Below are 18351 nucleotides of genomic sequence, written 5' to 3' on the forward strand. Positions count from 1 at the left end.
GTATGGCAAGAAGACAAGAGAGACCAAAGGAAAGATGGAAACAAGTGAACACACAATGAAGAAAACATGACACCTGTAAAAAGAGGTGGGACAGAGGGGTGACACACTCGTCAATTAGGTTTAGAAACCTGTGAGCCTACCATAAATTAAATCATATATGCATCAGCATCTTTAACACATTTCGTGTTTTAATTCAAAAATTTTAAAATATTTTACTATAAAGTAACTACTGAACCCCTGACTTATTTGTTAGTTCAAATTCTGATGTTTACTTTTGATAAAAAATGTTAGAGGCATCTAGTGGCCATTTGAGGAACTGCAGCTGAAGGCACTTTCAGCGCCTTAACTGTAATATTCACAAAAAAATACAATTAAATATGAAGAAAACATTCACTCTGAGCCAGGGAGGAGAAGTCTCCCTGGCTAAATTTAAAAAAAGAAGAATGAGACTTCAGAAACAAAGACTAATTAAAATTATACTGTACACTCATAAAAATTAAGCATAAAAAATAAATAAAACCAAATCAAACTAATGAAATCTAAACTCTAATAAATGTGATTGTCTGCTTATTTTTCTATAGAAACAGGAGGGTAAGGTGAGTACCGCAGGCCTTTGGAACAGACGGTGATGATGAAGTTTGCTTCATCCAGCTGTCTGCTGAGCCATGACATCTGACCCTCTTTGCACATCTCCAGGTGTTCCCACAGGTCCAACACAACCTGAACATGAGTGAAAATAATCAGTTTGATTTTTTTCATGTTTTCTATATTTTTCCCTCCAAGTCTTTTAGTGGTCCTCAGTTTCTTCTTCATGATCGTCTCACCTCACAGCAGCAGAAGTCCTGCAGGAAGAAGGCGAAGCTCTGGATGACACTGGTGTGTTTGGGACAGTCTCTGTTCGAGTAGCAGATGAAGACTTTGGGGCGGGGCCACGGCCGCTCAGTGGTCAGTGCTGCGCTGTGATTGGACGACTCGCTGCTCTCCTCATCCAGCTGACTGTAGATGTTTTCTAAAGGAGGGAAGAGAGGATTGTTTTAAAATGCAGCCATAAATTTAAAGTATGGTGACCGAAATTCGGCAACTGCATTTGAATGACAAATGACAAAAACATTAAGATAACGGGGATGTCGTGCAGTCACATTGATTGATTGACTGATCATTTATTCCGAGCATGAATACAGCTAATACTGTCTTCTAGTACAAGTGCTTGAAAAGGAGTGGAAAGAAGTAACACTTATATATTCTCACCCTTTTGTAATGCAAAGGTTTACAAGGGTAATTGCTTTATACTGTGTACACCTCTCAAGATAGTAAATCTGGGGCCAGTTGCTGTCTAAAGGAAAGAAAGTCATTTACACAGCAGATGATCACTATCACTAATCATTACTAGCAACATTAAAATGGGAAGAAACTGAGCCCCTTAAAATATGAATCATGGTTCCCCTCACCTTGCTGCTTCTTGCGACACATGACTGTGAAGAGGGTTGCAAATGCTGACATGACAACCAGCGGCACCGTGATGGCCATGGCACGGATAGGTCCCGCCCAGGGGGAGTGGACTGGAGGATGGAAACAAACATACCCATTTGTGAGGCAATTAGATCAGACTGTTATTTCAGTATTTCTTTCCCACAAAAAAATGATAGTAGTGGGCAGGGAAGAGTCAACGACTGAGCTAAATAGGTCTGAACTGAAGTTGATGTTTCATTGTGTGCACACAATGAGAACTGATTCCTGGAGTAATCCTGACTCGTTTCTAGATCCAGTGGATACATAATCTCTCCAGTGGGTTCTGGATCTATGTCGGGGTTTCGTCTTAGTTGAGCGTGCCAGGAAAACTTCTACAGGGAGGCTACCAGGAGGCATCCTAATGTCCAACAGACTTTTTTAAACTCGGGGGAGAAGCAGGATGCTGAACTTTATTTTACTAAAATTCACCTTGGACCCCTTTGTTGTGTAGAATCAATTTTGGTTTGTAGTTACACCTCCAGCCACTAGGTGGTGCTAATTTTTCTTTAGCACCACATATGATTTTTTTAAAATCAGAAAAGTCAGAGATCCTTAATGAGCTGACAAATTAGTGAAGAGGCAAACTCCTTTCTGGCTGCCAACATGTCATTGTATTCTATTGCCTCAATGTGGACAATGCCCTGTGCTCAGCATGTGGTAAGATGATATACAGAGTCATGGACAGACCAGAGCATTCACTGAAAACATGTCATTAATGTCTGATTATGACAGCCCCTCAGTGGCTTTAAAAAAATGGATTAAGACTGTCAGTAAATCAGGAACAGCAGTGTTGCACAGGTGGGCTATTCACAGTGGATTCAGCTCAATTATTTTTAGTGCAGTCATCGTAGGAATATTTACTTAATGGTGTATTTTTAAATCAAACTAAAGACCCAACAATACTAAAGATGAAATGGTGGGATGTCAAGGTGTCTGTGGCCGTCTTTTATATACAGCATACTGTGTGGTTGTGTGCATCTCACCCTGGCTGACGTGGTGCTGAGTGTGCATCCTGGTGGTGTTGCTGTCATCTTTCAACTGGAGAAGAGAAGAGTGTACTGTTTAAAACTGATCATTTTTGGTCTATAAATCATCTTCGGTGAGGACTAGGCTCCAGCAGAAACCAGTTTAACCAGCTGTGAATGCTCTAAATGGAGCTCAGCTCTGTGCTACATTCATGTACCTCTATAGTGTAGGTCCCTGGAGTGACGTCCTGGAGGATACATGTCGTTCTGGGCTGATTCACATCCTGGAAATGGTAAAACACGACACTTTAGTTTTCAATAAAGACTAACATCTGCAATTAAATTTTAGCTTCCAGATTCAATCCCAAACTCCTTCTGACAACGCACACACTTTAACAAAAGCCTGCTCAAGAGGAGAGGAGGTACAACTGAAGGCCAAAGAAGTTTTAAAAATGTTTTCAAAGCACATGAGAAACAGTATATTCATCAGTTTATTGTACAAGTATTAAACAGTGGTGTCGGTATCAGTGGGGAGTTGGTGCCGCCTTAATATCAACCCTGATATAGTGACGGGACAGGTGTGCCTTTTTTCATTCTTCACAAAACTGCTTCTTTCTTTCCTCACAACCCCTTAAAGTGCAGAAACTCCCCTGTGTGTGTGTGTGTGTGTGTGTGTGTGTGTGTGTGTGTGTGTGTGTGTGTGTGTGCGCGCGCGCAGTTTGTGTGTCTCCTGATGGTGTTGATACTGCGAAGACAGACAAAAGAAAAGAGCTGCTGGAGCGAGATCAAGGAGGATGCAGTTAGGACGAGGCTGGAACAAAAGCTTTTCACGCCACCTTCCAGTCCGGACATGATCGGGTAGAAACTCTGGATGTGGTTGGATGAGATTTAGGGGCAAATTATAGGCTTCCACATCAAATTCATCGCAAATAAAATGTGTTTACAGCTGCTCCACATTGGCCACACGTGAAGGCGAAGTGAAAATATGACCATTATATAGAGCCGGGAAGGGGGAGGGACAACACACATTTTCACAGAAAATACTAGAAGAAACTATGAGAATAGTTTGGAGAATCAGAGAAATCACATGTTTGTAACAGACTGCTAACTTGCTATTTCAGGGTGAATCTGCCACAAGAGCCCATGTTTTAGAGCATCACACACTCTACCGCGAACCCCTCAACTGTAGCACCAAGCGAAGCAAAATAAGGTCCAATGATGCCTATGTCTATTAGATTCAGATAGGACTCCAATGGCCAGCAATCTCAAATGTTCTTTTCAGGCAAGTCCAAACAAATGTATTTATTGAAAGGAAAGAATTCAATAAAAACACGTCTTTACAGGGTTTCAGCAGCGACCAACAAAAGCATTTCAGTTCTTTTTGTGGTGGCAAACAAAAAAAAAAAAAAAGGACAGAGTAAACCCTCTTCTGTAATCTAAATAAATACATCTCTGGAAACAACAGCATTCACTTTTTACCCACAAGCTGATCTGCTTTCCAAAACAAAGAAGAAAAAACATTCTTTGGTAATTTTCCATACAGTTTAATTCAGCTTTTTCCCTCAAACGTTTAAACCCTTTTTTCCAAACAAAACTTAAGAGCTTTCATGAGAAAATCTCTGGTGGTCTACAGGTACTCAATAGGCACCAATATAGCCTCTTCCAGTTTAACTATCACAGAAAGAGTCCACCCAAGCTTATCTTCATATTTTTACATGCTGTACTGACTTTGTTTTTTGAGAAATTCAACTTACTGTTTATTGATAGAGCCCAAATTTTAATAACGTGTATGTAATAAGTCCATAGTAACCAAATACATTACTAAAAGTGAATTTTTTTTTTACACACTTTTCTAGATACAGAGTTGTCATGGGTGTGTCCCTCAAAACTGTAAAAAGGAAATTTAGCTTGAGTGTGTTCATAAATGTTTGTAATGCACTCATTTTTATAAACTGTATTAAAAATAAAATAAAATGCATATTTAGTTTGAAGAAACACAGCATGTACAGCAAAATTAACTATTTCCAGTAGTGCACTCAAAGTTCTACGTGTTCAGCTTATATGCGCAAAGGCACAAAGTTAAACAGTTTTCAGCAGCCGCAGTGGATCTGTGATAGGTCTTGGAGAAAAAGAAAAAAAAAAAAAAAAATACTACAGCTGCTCGGGAAATGACATCATTTCTCCGCTGTTGCTGAAAACCACGTGGTAGTTCACGGTGACAACGTATATTCCAAGTGTTGTTAACAGCTGGTCAGATTGATAGAGTACCAAAGGAAACAGCGCTCTGGGACAGCTGATCTCGTGATATTTAAGTGCGGTTGCATGCAGAAAGACTTATTGCTATAATTTATTTGGTCTAGATATGCAAATGGTGATTACAAAGGGTTAAATATGATACCAGTTCCTCAGGTTCTGTCATCTCCTGCTACCCAGTATATTTTCATTCGCCTACACAGTCCTTTGAATTTGAATCTGTTTACGGAGATTTATTAGAGTATTTATTACAAAAACTGTCACGTTTCTCATTAGAGGTCACTGAAAACCTGCTCGAACATGGCGGGTTTTAGAAAACTTTTATAAATCTGAACTTAACTGACGATCAATGTCAAAATGTGTTAAACACAGCTGATCTTACCGGTTTGCAGCGCTGCAGTTTGGAGGGTCCGTCCGGTCGCAGTTTGCAGTACAGGTAGTAGAAATGGAAACCAAAGGAGGGCGGAGCCTGATCAAAGGCCACATGAAGGCTCGATCCGAGCTGAGACACGTTCAGCGTCTTTGGTGTCCAGACTGCAAACACAAGAAATAAGAACTCTAAACTCCCACGACCTCTTAGATATTGCAATAAAACAAGTACAAGAAGAACCTTTCAAAAAATACAGCAACATTTCAGAAATGTAGGACCACATTGTTGTCTTTTTCCGCTTAAGGTCACCGTAGCCTCCCCTATTTCTCATCATTTCACCTACACAGGAAAACTTGAATCGTTTGTGCAAAAACTAATTCACAATAAACTGATCTAAGAGCGAGGCGGGCTGGGTCCAGCTTTGGTAGTGTAACCAGCTCCCGACTAAGTCGGCCTACATGTGGCTCTGGTTATGACGACGACACTGAGGAACTTACATGGTTTGCAGACCAGGTTGTCTGATCCGAGGAGCATTTCACACGCTGTAAGGAAACAACAAAAAAACAAAACACACAGAGAGATGGTTACAAAGTTTGTTTTATCGTTCTCATTGTACAGCCTCAGTTTTGTCTCAGCTTATTAAAAAAAGGGGATGTTTTGGGAAAACTAGTCTGGCTTGGCACATAGTGAAACACACAACCTCACAGCAACTCCTAAGCTTTATGCATGTTCTGTCTTGTGATCCATTTAAAACTCACTTCCAAGATGGTGCATACATCTCGGAGCAGTGCAGTAAATCTGTCAGTCTAGCAGCATTTTTGTTTTTATTCTGCTTCCAGTATTTAATGAACACGTTTCCATCCGACTCCACATGAAAGTAAACACTGTTTTCTTCAGAACGGTAATTTTTAGGTGTCTCAAGAGGTGAGGACACTGACGTCACGTCTCTTCATTGGCTCCCTGTTAAATCCAGGATCAAACTTAAAATTCTTCTCATATACAAGGCCTTGATAATCAGTTCCCATGTTATCTTAATGACCTGATAGTACCATATCACCCCATTAGAGCACTTTGGTCTCAGACTGCAGGCTTACTTGTGGTTCCTAGAGTATTCAAAAGTAGAATGGGAGGCAGTCTCTCCAGGCCCCTCTTCTGTGGAACCAGCTCCCAGTTTGGATTCAGGAGACAGACACCCCCTCTACTTTTAACACCAAGCTTAAAAGATTCCTCTTTGATAAAGCTTACAGTTTTAGCTGGATCAGATGACCTTGAGTCCTCCCTTAAGTTATGCTGCAATAGGTCTAGACTGCTGGGGCTTCCCATGATCCACTGAGCGTTTCTTTTCACATCTGTTTTCACTCACTGCATGTTTACACCTCTCTGCATTTAATCATGAGTTATTATTAATCTCCTGGCCTTTTTTATCCTGTCTCCCTCCCCTCAGCCCCAACCAGTCACTGCAGTTCTGACGGAGGTTTCTTCCTGTTAAAAAGGAGTTTTTCCTTCCGACTGTTGCAAAGTGCTTGCTTATCTGATTGCTTATCTGCATTATTGTAGGGTCTTCACCTTTCAATATAAAACGCCTTAAGGCAACTGTTGTTGTGATTTAGTCTTTATACTTTATAAATAAAACTGAATTGAACTGATTTAAATAGAAAAAGAAAACATAAAAACAAAGCATCTTGTATCTTGTTTTTGTTTATGTCGTCACATGTATTACATACCAGCTGTATATATAAACACTCACATGGTAGAGGCTTGTGCATCCTGAGGTAGCCACACCCTAAATCATACTCTGTTTTATCGTCCCTTGGAAGCCTGAATGGGACAATTATATTATAACAAAGAAAACGTAAAACTATGCTCACCTCTAACCAGTCGTGGCAGATGGCTGCCCCTCCCTGAGTCTGGTTAAGTCTTTACCTTAAAGTGTAAAGTGCCTCGAGGTGGCTTTTTGGGATTTGGAACAGTAAGATGATGTAAGAGGCGCCTGAAAAGGCTTTTCTAAACAATCAGTGAATCAGCTGATCGGCTAAAAACTCAGTCCCATACATTTGTGAGACATGTAGGACTCACAGTTAGTTTTGAGGAAAGACGGAGGGAAGAAGCTCTCGTTCATCTGAGATGGAAAGGGAACCACACGAACCATGTAGTCGGTGTCAAAGTTCAAACCGCTGAACGGCTGACTGCTCAGCTTCTGTACATGAAAACATTAACAAACACAAACGTTCAACGGTGAAATTAGAAGGAAATGATGAGCGACAGTCTTCAGAGGAAATGAAGTAAATCTAAATAATACAGTTTAGCAGCAATGGTAAATATCCGAGTTAATAAAGCACAAACATGTTTGCTTCATCCATTCATCGGGAACAGTGCACATTAATTGAGGTCACTGTGCCAACATTTTTTATCTGTGGGCTGCAGGCATGCATTGATTAAAAGCAGTAAAAAAGATAAAAGCAGACTCTAATGAGCATGTATATGTGGACTTATTAAATACAACATCTCAACAGAAGAGTGACTCAGTGAGCCAGCTTACACTGCGTGGTAATTATTTCAAGGCTTCAGGGCCACAGATGTTTCAAGGATTCAAGTGTTTATCTTTGTCCAGGCAGTCATGTGCGAGTTTATTGTCAGTGTCCTATAATGACGATATTTTGGAAGAATGAAGACTGCAGATTGTGTTCCTGATCTCTTACAGTACATTACCATCAGCTTAGGAGGAGATTATTACACAGCCAGCCTGCAGCGGAAAGGATTGACTGAAACCAAGGGAGCTGAAGGAATTTCATATCGATCGAGGGCCAAAAAGCAACAAAAAACAAAAGAATGAAGTAAAACAAATACACAAAACTATATTCTGAGAGGTCTGCACAATGACTCAAACTGCTGATGTTAAGCCTAATATGCATTAACAACCCAAGAAACTGCAGATGCAGATCCAGAGATATGCCTTATTGAGACCCAGGCTCTCTGTCCACTCCCAAGCAAACCCAGAATGGTGTCAATTACAAATCCCTATTTTGAAAATAGAAAGAATTAGGAGTGTTCGGCTTGTTTATGCATGTCTGCTTCATTTTACAAAAAGTGTGCAGGGATTAACATGCTTATCCCTCAAAACAACATTTTCTTCAGGGCCCCTTGTCCCCCAGTTCCAGCACCCTCGATAGCTGCCTCTAACATGCTTACATTTGGAAGAAGCATCTTATCCTTTGAGCGATGTGCTACTGCGGGAAATGTGAAAAGCCAGCAGTTCAAAGTGTTTTTGTGGAAATGGCCCTACCGTGTTCTTGTAGGAGAAGTTGAGCTGTCGTGGGTCTTTGAGGATGAGGTGTTGACACTGTTTCCCTTCTGGATTCTTGTCCTCCAGGTAAACTCTGAAGCCTTTAATGTGTTCAATCCCTGCAGAGACGCAACAGCAAGTTCAGTCTCACCACGTCTGCATCCATCTTTTCTCTTCCTCTGTCCTCACCAGTCTTTTCTTCTTGCCTTTTACCAACACATCCATATCCTTAATCACTCTCTACACTACACTCCTAACCAGATCTAGTTTCATTCCTACCTTCTTCTTACTCTCATTTCTGCCTTTCCTTGTTCCCTCCTCTTCATCCATCTTTCCCCTTTTCTCTGCTGCACTCATTTCTATTGCACAGTTAAGTAAATTTTCTACTGTATTAGTAGCCCTTTGATTTGAGGTGGGATTTTTAGGTGGTCATGGTAGAGTTGCATGAACATACCTTGATATAAACACAGGAGAAATAGGTTTAACGTAATACCTTGTCAGTGCGTGCTTGTCACAGCTACTCGACAAACTTCCTGTCAGAAAAAGGCAAAAGACTGAAAAGGTGGGAATCTGATGTGTTGTGCCACTTTTGTGCATGAACTCCGGACATCATGGGGATAATACAGTTTGGGGACTTTCTTCTGTTATCCTTTCTGATACGTAACACACAGCAGGAGACTCCGAAGCATGAGTCATCTGCAGATGTATTCTCACTGCCAGAAACAATCCATGTTGTTTTTGGTGCAAGTGCCTGAATCGAGGCCACAGGTCAACCGTTGCTTACTGTGAACTCAGTGGACTATTACTTGTGGTATTCTCACTTTGTACTAAGGAGCTGGGAGATTAAAGACCACTAAATATCTTGTGATTTGCAGTGTCAACATTAACTCTAAACAGTACTATAAAATCTTGCATTTAGTTATGAAAAATTATATTTGATGTAGAGAAAGGAAAGTAGCACTAATAAGCAGTAGGGCAAAGACGATGATACCTTAATCAGTGATTATAAATGGGCACATAGCAGCTAATGGCCTAATTTTCTTCTTTACAGTCTTGCCAACTCTTTCAGGATGCTTCCTTCAGCTAATCTTTTTGTGCCCTTTCCTCAACTCTTCTTTTCAGACCATGAAAGGTCTAACTGGTTTTGATACCTGGTACTTTTCTACAGCTTATTTTACATTACAGATAGTAACCAGTCAGTGTAGCTGGGAATCATCTCAGCTAAACAGCAACCAGTCACGGCAGATAGCTACAATTAAAAACCAAATAGTGTGTAGAGCTAATTCACACAAGGCCTCAAACCTGCCCTTGTTTCCTTCTTTCCTGTGCCTCCTTATATCTCCGCCTATCCCCCAGTTCTCATTTTTCTCCCCCCTCCACTCTGTTCCTTCATTTGCATGCATCTCCTCTCGTCTCCACCCTCCTTATTTTCAGTCCTCTTCACTTCTCCTACAATCCTCCACTCCTTAAACCCCCGTCACTCCTCTTTGAAAGCACACCTGTCTTTTAATTATACCTATACATCGACCGGACATGTTTTTCATATTAGCTCTCCAAGAGAAAGACAGGGAACATGAGAGAGAGATGCAGCAGAGCAGGTTTTTCTGTCCTGAGGCATATTTCTGAACACCTCTCTCGCTCCCTCTTTGTGAGTCGTCGATGTTTTGCATTTTAACAGCAGAAGCAGCCTGAGGTCACAATTGATCTGTTTTTCTTTCTCTCCTTCTCTTCAGTATAAATTTGGACAATCTTTATTCAAACTCAATAGCAATCAAACAAGAACCACGAGTATCTGTTTATCACAAATACAAATCTAAAACGACCCCTTTTCACCTCTTTTATAAGATCGGACACATGTAAAGAGTTTATTGTTTGTGGTGGATGGTATTTTTTGTAAGTCGATCGAGTAGTCTGAATTGTGGCATGAATGGTTATGTTGCCTCACGGGAAAGAGTTTCTTGCGTCACCCGGGGCCTTTCTGTGAGGATTTCCTACAGGTACTCCGGTTTCCTCCCACCCCCCAAATACAAGTTAAAGTTAATCTGTGATTCTATATGGGCTCCGCATGTGAGCAAGGGAATAAAATCTATAGAAAAAAAAGAGTGAAAGTACGAGTAAAAGTAGCTTGTAGTTGAGTTGCTTTGAGTGATCAGCAGTAGATGCTCTACTGCATCTCTCTCTCATGTTCCCCTGACATTATTTTTGAAGATTAAATGCAGCTGCAAGAAGTTAAACACTAAGACTAGGCTCAGTTCAATGTGATGATGCTAAATGTCTCCAACAACTAGTCTTATTTATCCCTGGTACGTAACATGTAGAAGCTTTGCCTTCTCTGGGAAAAACACAGTGGAAATATCTAACCAGCTATCCATTCATCTGTTATTTGTTTGTTTGGTTATTTGCCACTTATCCTGTGTCGTTTGGGCAGCAGCTTAAGCAGAGATACCCAGACCCTCCTCCAGCTCTTCTGGATGGACACTGAAGTGCCCCCAAGCCAGAGAGCAATAATCTCTCCAGACTGTCCATGGCCTGCCCCCAGTGACTGAGCTGCTCACCCCAAGGGTCTCTAAGGCTGAGTCCAGCCACCCTTCCTACAGCTCGTGACCACAGCTGAGGGTGGGAACGTAGATCGACCAGTTGACAGCTTTGCTTTCATGCTTAGTTCTCTCTTCACCACAACAAACCTGTACAGCATCACTGCAGACACCACACCAATCACTCGTGACCAAGACCGCAAGACTCCTACTACTCCTACCCGGGGGAAGCAGCTTGTTCCCAAACCAGAGTGGGCAATCCACTCTTTGCTGGCTAGGAACCATGGCCTCAGACTTGTGACTCAGCACACGGTGGAGGTCATGGCTCAAGGAAGCTGACAGACTCACACAAGATCCTGAGACCTCTGAATCCGACAACCTCCACCCCTTTAAGAATTCTGTCCATGAAAGTTCTGAATGGGATCCGTGAACCAACTTCAACCTAGAATGAGTCCAACTTAATGCTGGCAATGCAAAACAAGCTCTCACTGCAGTTAACAACAATTAGTCACAGACCTTATTTCGGGTGACCAAAAAACGAAAAAAAGTCTTCCTGTCCAACTCCCTAATTTTACTCATCTGGTGCGCCACAGCCTTCAGCCTTGTTTCAGATAAATTCTGGGTTTGTCGGTAAAGTCTTGGCTGTCTTACAGCAGAAACCTTAAGCTGTGCAGATCTCAAAGAGGAAATCTGGCAACATGTGAGTATGACATGGAGAATTTCAGGGAGATTTCTGCCTCTCCCTCTCTGTGTGAGAAAACAACGGGCCGTTTTGTCACAGAGAGGGAGAGGCAGCAGAGGTTCACCTTACACTGTGCGCACACACATTCCTTCACGGTCAAATCGCGGCATTGTTGTGTGAGATGCGATCCTCTTTCCCTCTCTTTCCGGCCCCGATCAAAGGGACACACACGCACAGAGCTGGGTAATCTTACGATTTGAGCACTTTGAACTTTCTTGCTCTTCCCTCAACTTTCCCTGTTCTCTCTCTAAAACTGTCTCTCCGGATGATCGTGCAAACAGGCAGGCCGACAGGTAAACAGACCTAGTGGGCTCGCAGACCAGTGGACAACCACGGCGGCCTGATCGTCGCAGGCTAGATGACTGAAGGAGACGTTGGTGGCCTCACGGATCATGTGCTTCCCCAGTGGGTAGTTTAATGAGCAGTCTGCAGAGAGAAACAGAGAGATATGAAGAGATTAACAACAGCACAGAGAGCCGCATTTTAACAAAAGATTTAATGGTTCTTGAAACAGAAATCTGAGCCTGATGGACAGAGTAAAGATTAAACACTGCAGTTAACATCTTCACAGCCATTTAAGGACCATTCAGGCTCAATTCCAGATTCTTGCAGGAAGGTTATGGACTTTTGTCAACTCTGCCGATTCTTTTATTATAGTTTCCAGCTTGTTACCATCCATAAGTTAAAATCTAAAATTAAGTACCTTGAAATTTCTACTTAGCAGCTAAAACATCTGAGAAAACAACACAAAATTGAGAGAATAACTTGAAATTTGAGACATACATTAGTACAGTAATTAAAAATTACTGTACTAATGTATGTCTCAAAAATGGGAAAATAAACAAATAAAACCACAAAACTATACAAACTATAGGTACAATAGACCAAGATCATGCTAAAATGAAGGATATGTAATTCTGAATTTAAAATATAAGAAAGTTTATGGTCCAGAGCTCTGGTGGGAGATGCTCTGCTCTACTGACCTTTCCTTAATGGTCAGGCTTAAACTCAGACATTTATTTCTATTCTTAGGTCCATATGTCGTCTTTTCATTTCAACAGCTCCATAAACCTCCTGGTTAAAGTTTCTGCAGCCAATCAGGAGAAAGTTAGACTTAAAGGGCGGGGCTAAAACAGCTTGTTTGAACTAAGTTAAAGAAGGCTTAATTTGAACTGTGAGTTGTTTAAAGCTACTTTAATGAGAGTCCAGAATGACTGAACATAACAGCTCTACTTTTTTAAAAGTCATACGATTGACATCTTTTGTGTGTGTGTCATTATCTTTAGATAACCCTCTAAGGAGATACTTTGAGTTAAATTAAGAAATGCATTATTAGCAGATTCCACAGCTGTCCGATCTGTCATCCATATTTTATTAACCGCACCTTCATTAATTCAGTCGCTCTGGGTTGTTTGTCATTCACCTCCTCTCGTCTCCAACATTTCTCTTGTTTTATCTTGAGAGACACGAAGTTGGAGGGGCGGAGGAGGAGGAGCAGCCAGCCATGAACCGAGAGGGATCGGAGGAAAAAAGATGGACTTAGGATGTAGAAAGAAAAGAGGCGTGAACTCAGACACGACTGACTGCTCCCCTTTCCTCCTGCTAACCATCTATTGACAGAAGTGAGGAAGAGGAGGAAGAAGCTGGGAGAGAAGAGCTTATAAAAGATGGAGACGGATGAGAGAACGTTAGACACGAGTCACTGCTCCTCTTCCTCTCGCCTCTTCATCCTCCTCAAAGCAGGGTCATGTTCAGGGCTAAAGGAGAAGGTCACAGCTGGTTGCTCCTCTTCCTCCATCTTCCGTAGGATGTATGGAGGAGAGGAAGGCTGCAGTTCTTTTTACTCTTCTTCCTCCTTCCCTAATCTTTGGTTTCAGCATTTATAAAACAAAGCAGTGTAAAGACAGAAGAACGAAAAGAGGGCTAAAGTTCACTGCAAACGTTTTCTTTAGCTGTCCCCTTTTTTCTTCCTGTTCACTTTCCAATTTAAGAAGCATAGGAGGAGGCGCTCACACAAAGCACAGAAAGAAGAGGAGGCTGAAGGAGACCATCACAGTTGCTCCATTTATTTGTGCATCCTCATCTTCTTTCAATGCTTCATCCTTCAAAGTAGAATTATGACAACTTGAACCTACTGTTTTTAAAGTATCAGCTTCAGCTGACGTTCTTCTGAAGCAGATTTCAGTCTGAGTAAAAAAAATTAGAATTATTCAATGACAGTGAGGCGCTGTCAGATTTCTAAAATGCATAATCTTTAGTTTTGGTTAAATCCTCTGGAGCATGTCACACGGTTTGAGGCACTCCGACTGGATGCTCAAATCCTGGACATACTGTCAGCAAACAAAGACCAAAGCCAACAATTAGTTACCATTCAGTTAATTTTCTGAACACTTTTGTCAGCTAGGGAGGGCTGGAACCTATCCCAGCTGGAGCAAAATCCGTGGACATAGCTATGTTGAGATCATCCATGGAGAATAAAACTCAAATAAATGTTTTGACTAGCTTTGCTTTTTAAAACTAGGCTCCAGTTTCGGCCCCCTGAAACTGGTGTATTAAGTAAGTGCTGAAACCAGCAACAAAGACCTTAAATCTTTCCTCTCACCAGGAAAGTGTTTCCTAAGGTTATCGAAGGAGCTGAAGGATGGACTTCGATGCAGTCACACTTCTTTCTTATCATGACCAGAGGAGACATGGATTTGTACAGGTATAAGGCACCTGTTCACTTCTATATGAAGCTCGCTATCTTCATATGTCAGCCTCGGTTACACAAGGAAGTGTGATGTCAGGTTTGAAATCATCTGAAAGAGGAGGTCTAATATTGTGGCAAAAATGTTTTCACGATTAATGACGGCTGGGACGTGAGCAGTTTATGGTGCGCCTGTAAGTTAGAGCTACAGAAAATATCCCAAACACGACACTGGACAGGTATCTGACAGAGCTTACAAATGTACGGTTTTAATTTGACAAAATATCGAGGAGTTTTTAAAAATCCCGGACATCACAGTTTTTAAATGTGCATTTGTTTGAATGTGTGGATTAAAAGAACATTTTGATCATTGGTGAGAATTTCCCACAGCAGGATGGTGTGTTTGCAGCAAAGATGATAAACGCATGACCAAATACATACATAAATAAATAATCTATCCTCAACGTATTGCTGATCCTACAATCCTTTCTAGGGAACCTACTGGAGGTCAAAGGTCACCCTGCTTTATAATCCCCATGACATCACTTCCAGCAGAGAGAGGGTGTGAGAGAGGAAGCCTCTGGCTCTCCTTGATCCTCAAACTACTGAGGTGTGACACACACACACACACACACACACACTCTGATTGTCATGCTAAAACACTTGAGCGCTTCACTTTAGCTCCAAGCGTGTTTTCATTTCATCTGATCTTCAGAATTCACATGATCTTCTGACCTCTGACCCACACGTCATTGCTTACATAATATGTGTTAAAACTAGATTAAATGAAAATCAGAGAAATGGAAGAAACTCACAAGACGACCCTCAGACAAAAGAATCACATTCTGTTAATAATGCAGTTTGACATTTTGGGTAATACGGGGTGATTTGGTTTAATCTGCAGATAAATGTCAGCAAATACAAACCTACATAATGTTAGCGTAGCATAAGTGCTGGAGACACAAGGAAAGAGGTGACCTGACTGTGTCCAAACACAGGGGAGGACATCTTTAAGAAATCAGACTCACTCTAATTTTTTAAAAACTGAACCTGTGAATCAACTCAGAATCACTGAACACAGGAACTGCAGTTACGGCACAAACAGTTAATAAATTAAATCTGCTGCTGCACTTTTCCCTCATGCACAATTTTAAACTAACTTTGAAAATATACAAAATATCTTGGACCTTACAGAAGGAGGAAGGAGGACTTTTTACATTTATTAGATGAAACACGGAATAATCTCCACCAAGGTTGAAGTTGTTGTCCACTCCATCCATGTATCAAGCCCCTAGATCCAAATACAGGTTTTCTTATTTAAATTTAATCTGTATCTGTGACAATATTTTTTCCCTATCGCACAAATATAACAATTTTTTTTTCAAACTCCTCAATCAACACGAGCAAACTCCATAAAATAGTTAAACCGCATGTAGTTGTTAGTGTTGCAATAACACTGCAGACAACACACACACACTTTCTGAGGGATCTGAAAGCGTTTCCTCGCTCATGGTCACAGACAAAGAGGGGAGGGAGGGATCGGCCACGGTTCAGGAACTTGACTTTAACAGAGAAAAGAACAAAAGAAGAAGAGGAGGCGCAGGGTGGTGGTGGAAAAGGTGGAGGAGGAGGACAGAGGAGATGATGTGGGCGAGGGTAAGGAGGGCTTGCAGATTTTCATATCAAATATGACAGAAAATAAACTATTTTATGATCAAATTGATCTTTGTGAAAGATTTTAGGTTTACCCTCAGAGGAACGAGTCACACCTGTGGAGGATTTTAAGTGTCAAATACAAAACGATCTCCATAAAATGCCTGCATGAAAGCTTTCTTCTAGTCTGTAACACTTCAAATTTGATATTATAATGTGATTTTATTTGGATTAACTAATAAATACCTTGAAATTCAAGTTAGGTAGAGCAAACATAATCAGAACTAGATTAGATTATTTTTTGTTATATATTCTAGAGGCTGATGTTAAACATGGCCAGAGAGTCCAGTAATGAGGTCTGCAAATTTAACTGGTCTTAACACTTTGGACTGTTTTTTGCCATCTCAGTCTCACAGCTCAGCTCATTAAGTTCAAAGCTCATGTTTACAAGGGGAAGCCAATCAGAAAGAAGCTGACTTTGAGGGGTGAAGAGATGAAACAGCTTCTTTTATACATGGACCTGCTACGACCCAATGTAAGATAAACAAGGATTATAATTGAACAGCAACACATGGAGTCTACCTCAACCCCCCCCTTTCAGACAACATCTGATGACCTCTCTTGTACCCATAGTGACAAGTTTTGACACCTAAGTATGTATCAATAAAAGTGGTTTCATGACCATTAGAATAGTTTACAGGTCATCTTCTTGCAAACTTCTGATGAACACCCAATTATTTTGTTCTGTAAGCAGGCCTGAAATATGACGGACACCAGCAGAGCTTCGATGCTTACTTACTCCTAGTATGCTTTTAATGGGTAACGATTTAAGAGAGTACACCTGATGCAGACAATGCAATGTGCAAACCAGAGGAAATGTACCATGTGTGCTACAATTTTTGCTACATTTAGTCAGCCACTTTGTGCAGATTTACGATGTTTAAGAGAAACTCACTGTCGGCTCTGAAGGTAACGGCCAGCCTGCGGCCTCCATCTGCACCTGAAGGCACCTGAGGGAGAAAACAGAGATATATGAGACATATGAAAGTAACCACTCCTGATGACAGGCGTGAAAAAGCTTAAACTTTTAGCAGAAGATTATGCAAACCAGTCACCTAGCATGGCTGTTTCACTTCTTTTTAACAAAATGACAATAACGGTGAACAGACATTGAGTCTACTTGCTTTCTAGCCATGCAGACGTAAAAGCCATGACTTGGTCTTAAGATGGTGTTAGCAGTGGAAATCTTAGCAATAATTACATTTTTGTAAGATAAAAGCTGGCGCCTGAGAAAGGTCACCAAATCTCCATTTAATAGACGGGACTGGGCTATCCTTGCAACCTCACCCATGAGGTCTATTTAATACAAAGAACAGCAGATACAGTAACACATGATGAGCAGCAAGATAAGACGAGACATCAGCTCCCTTGTGAGCTACAATTACCCAGAAGCCCATTCTCCATGTTCCCACACAAAGATGAGGACTTTCTTTACGCATGTTTCAGCCTCGACTGTTTCAGCAGTTTTACGGCTTTGACCCTTTTTTATGTTCACAAACACACACACACACACACACACACACACACACACACACACACCCCCTCAGGCTTATTACAGAGGTGTCAGACTGGTCTCACACACCTGAAACCAATCAAAGAGACACCCAGCTGAGTGTGTGCGAGTGTTACTGACGGTGTGCTGTTTATTAGCAGCCACTGTACCTCACAAATACAACCCATCCATAAAAAAGACACACACACTTTTAATGACATACTTGTGAAGTCCCTCATTGTCCAGATCGCAAAACACCTAAAGGCAACACAACAATGATAAAAATAAATAAATAAAATAGTCCGCACAGACACACACAACGTTTCATCTAATCATGTTTGCATTAATCATACGCTGTGCTTTAAGTTGGCCTCTGCTGTGTGAACTTTGACCTTTAGAAGTTTATATGCTGTGGTGTGTGCACGTGTCCCGCTGGCAGCATGAACTAAAAGGCTAATTAAAAATCAAGGGGGACGTTTTTTCCACCAACAGCACAGGGGGAGGGAAAAAAAAAAAAAAAAAAAAAAAAGGACTTCCTGGTTTCTTGTACTGACCCACAAAAACCTGGTTTTGCATGGAACTACATTTTTGCTAAAAATGTACGAGATAAAACATAATAACAAGTAAATAACTTTACATCACAGGTCAAGTACTCATTGCGAACACACATTTAAATTCCTCAAATTAGATCGTTCACTCTGGTACAAATCAGTTAGAGGATACAAGTTTGTCAAGTTTTAACAGCAGTGTCACCACAGCCTCTGTGACTGACAGGTTGAGTTTTCCGTGTCACACCATAGCAGT

The 18351-nt window shown here is 41.1% G+C and overlaps 1 protein-coding gene across 2 annotated transcripts in view; it reads right to left on the reverse strand.

The window, feature by feature from the left end:
- The window catches only part of il17rd (interleukin 17 receptor D), a 33723-nt gene that overhangs the window by 3916 nt on the left and 11456 nt on the right, over window positions 1–18351 (reverse strand). For both annotated transcript variants that reach the window (XM_040003245.1, XM_040003253.1), the window contains exons 2-12: window positions 16951–17005; window positions 11960–12082; window positions 8381–8499; window positions 7174–7294; window positions 5595–5639; window positions 5110–5261; window positions 2693–2758; window positions 2493–2547; window positions 1449–1559; window positions 825–1009; window positions 605–720 (exon numbers count right to left, since the gene is read on the reverse strand). In XM_040003245.1, coding sequence (XP_039859179.1) covers window positions 605–720; window positions 825–1009; window positions 1449–1559; window positions 2493–2547; window positions 2693–2758; window positions 5110–5261; window positions 5595–5639; window positions 7174–7294; window positions 8381–8499; window positions 11960–12082; window positions 16951–17005 — 1148 coding nt within the window. The remainder of the gene's footprint in view (window positions 1–604; window positions 721–824; window positions 1010–1448; window positions 1560–2492; window positions 2548–2692; window positions 2759–5109; window positions 5262–5594; window positions 5640–7173; window positions 7295–8380; window positions 8500–11959; window positions 12083–16950; window positions 17006–18351) is intronic.

This window comes from Simochromis diagramma, unplaced genomic scaffold, assembly GCF_900408965.1.
Source record: "Simochromis diagramma unplaced genomic scaffold, fSimDia1.1 OVJJ01000320.1, whole genome shotgun sequence".
NCBI lineage: Eukaryota > Metazoa > Chordata > Actinopteri > Cichliformes > Cichlidae > Simochromis > Simochromis diagramma.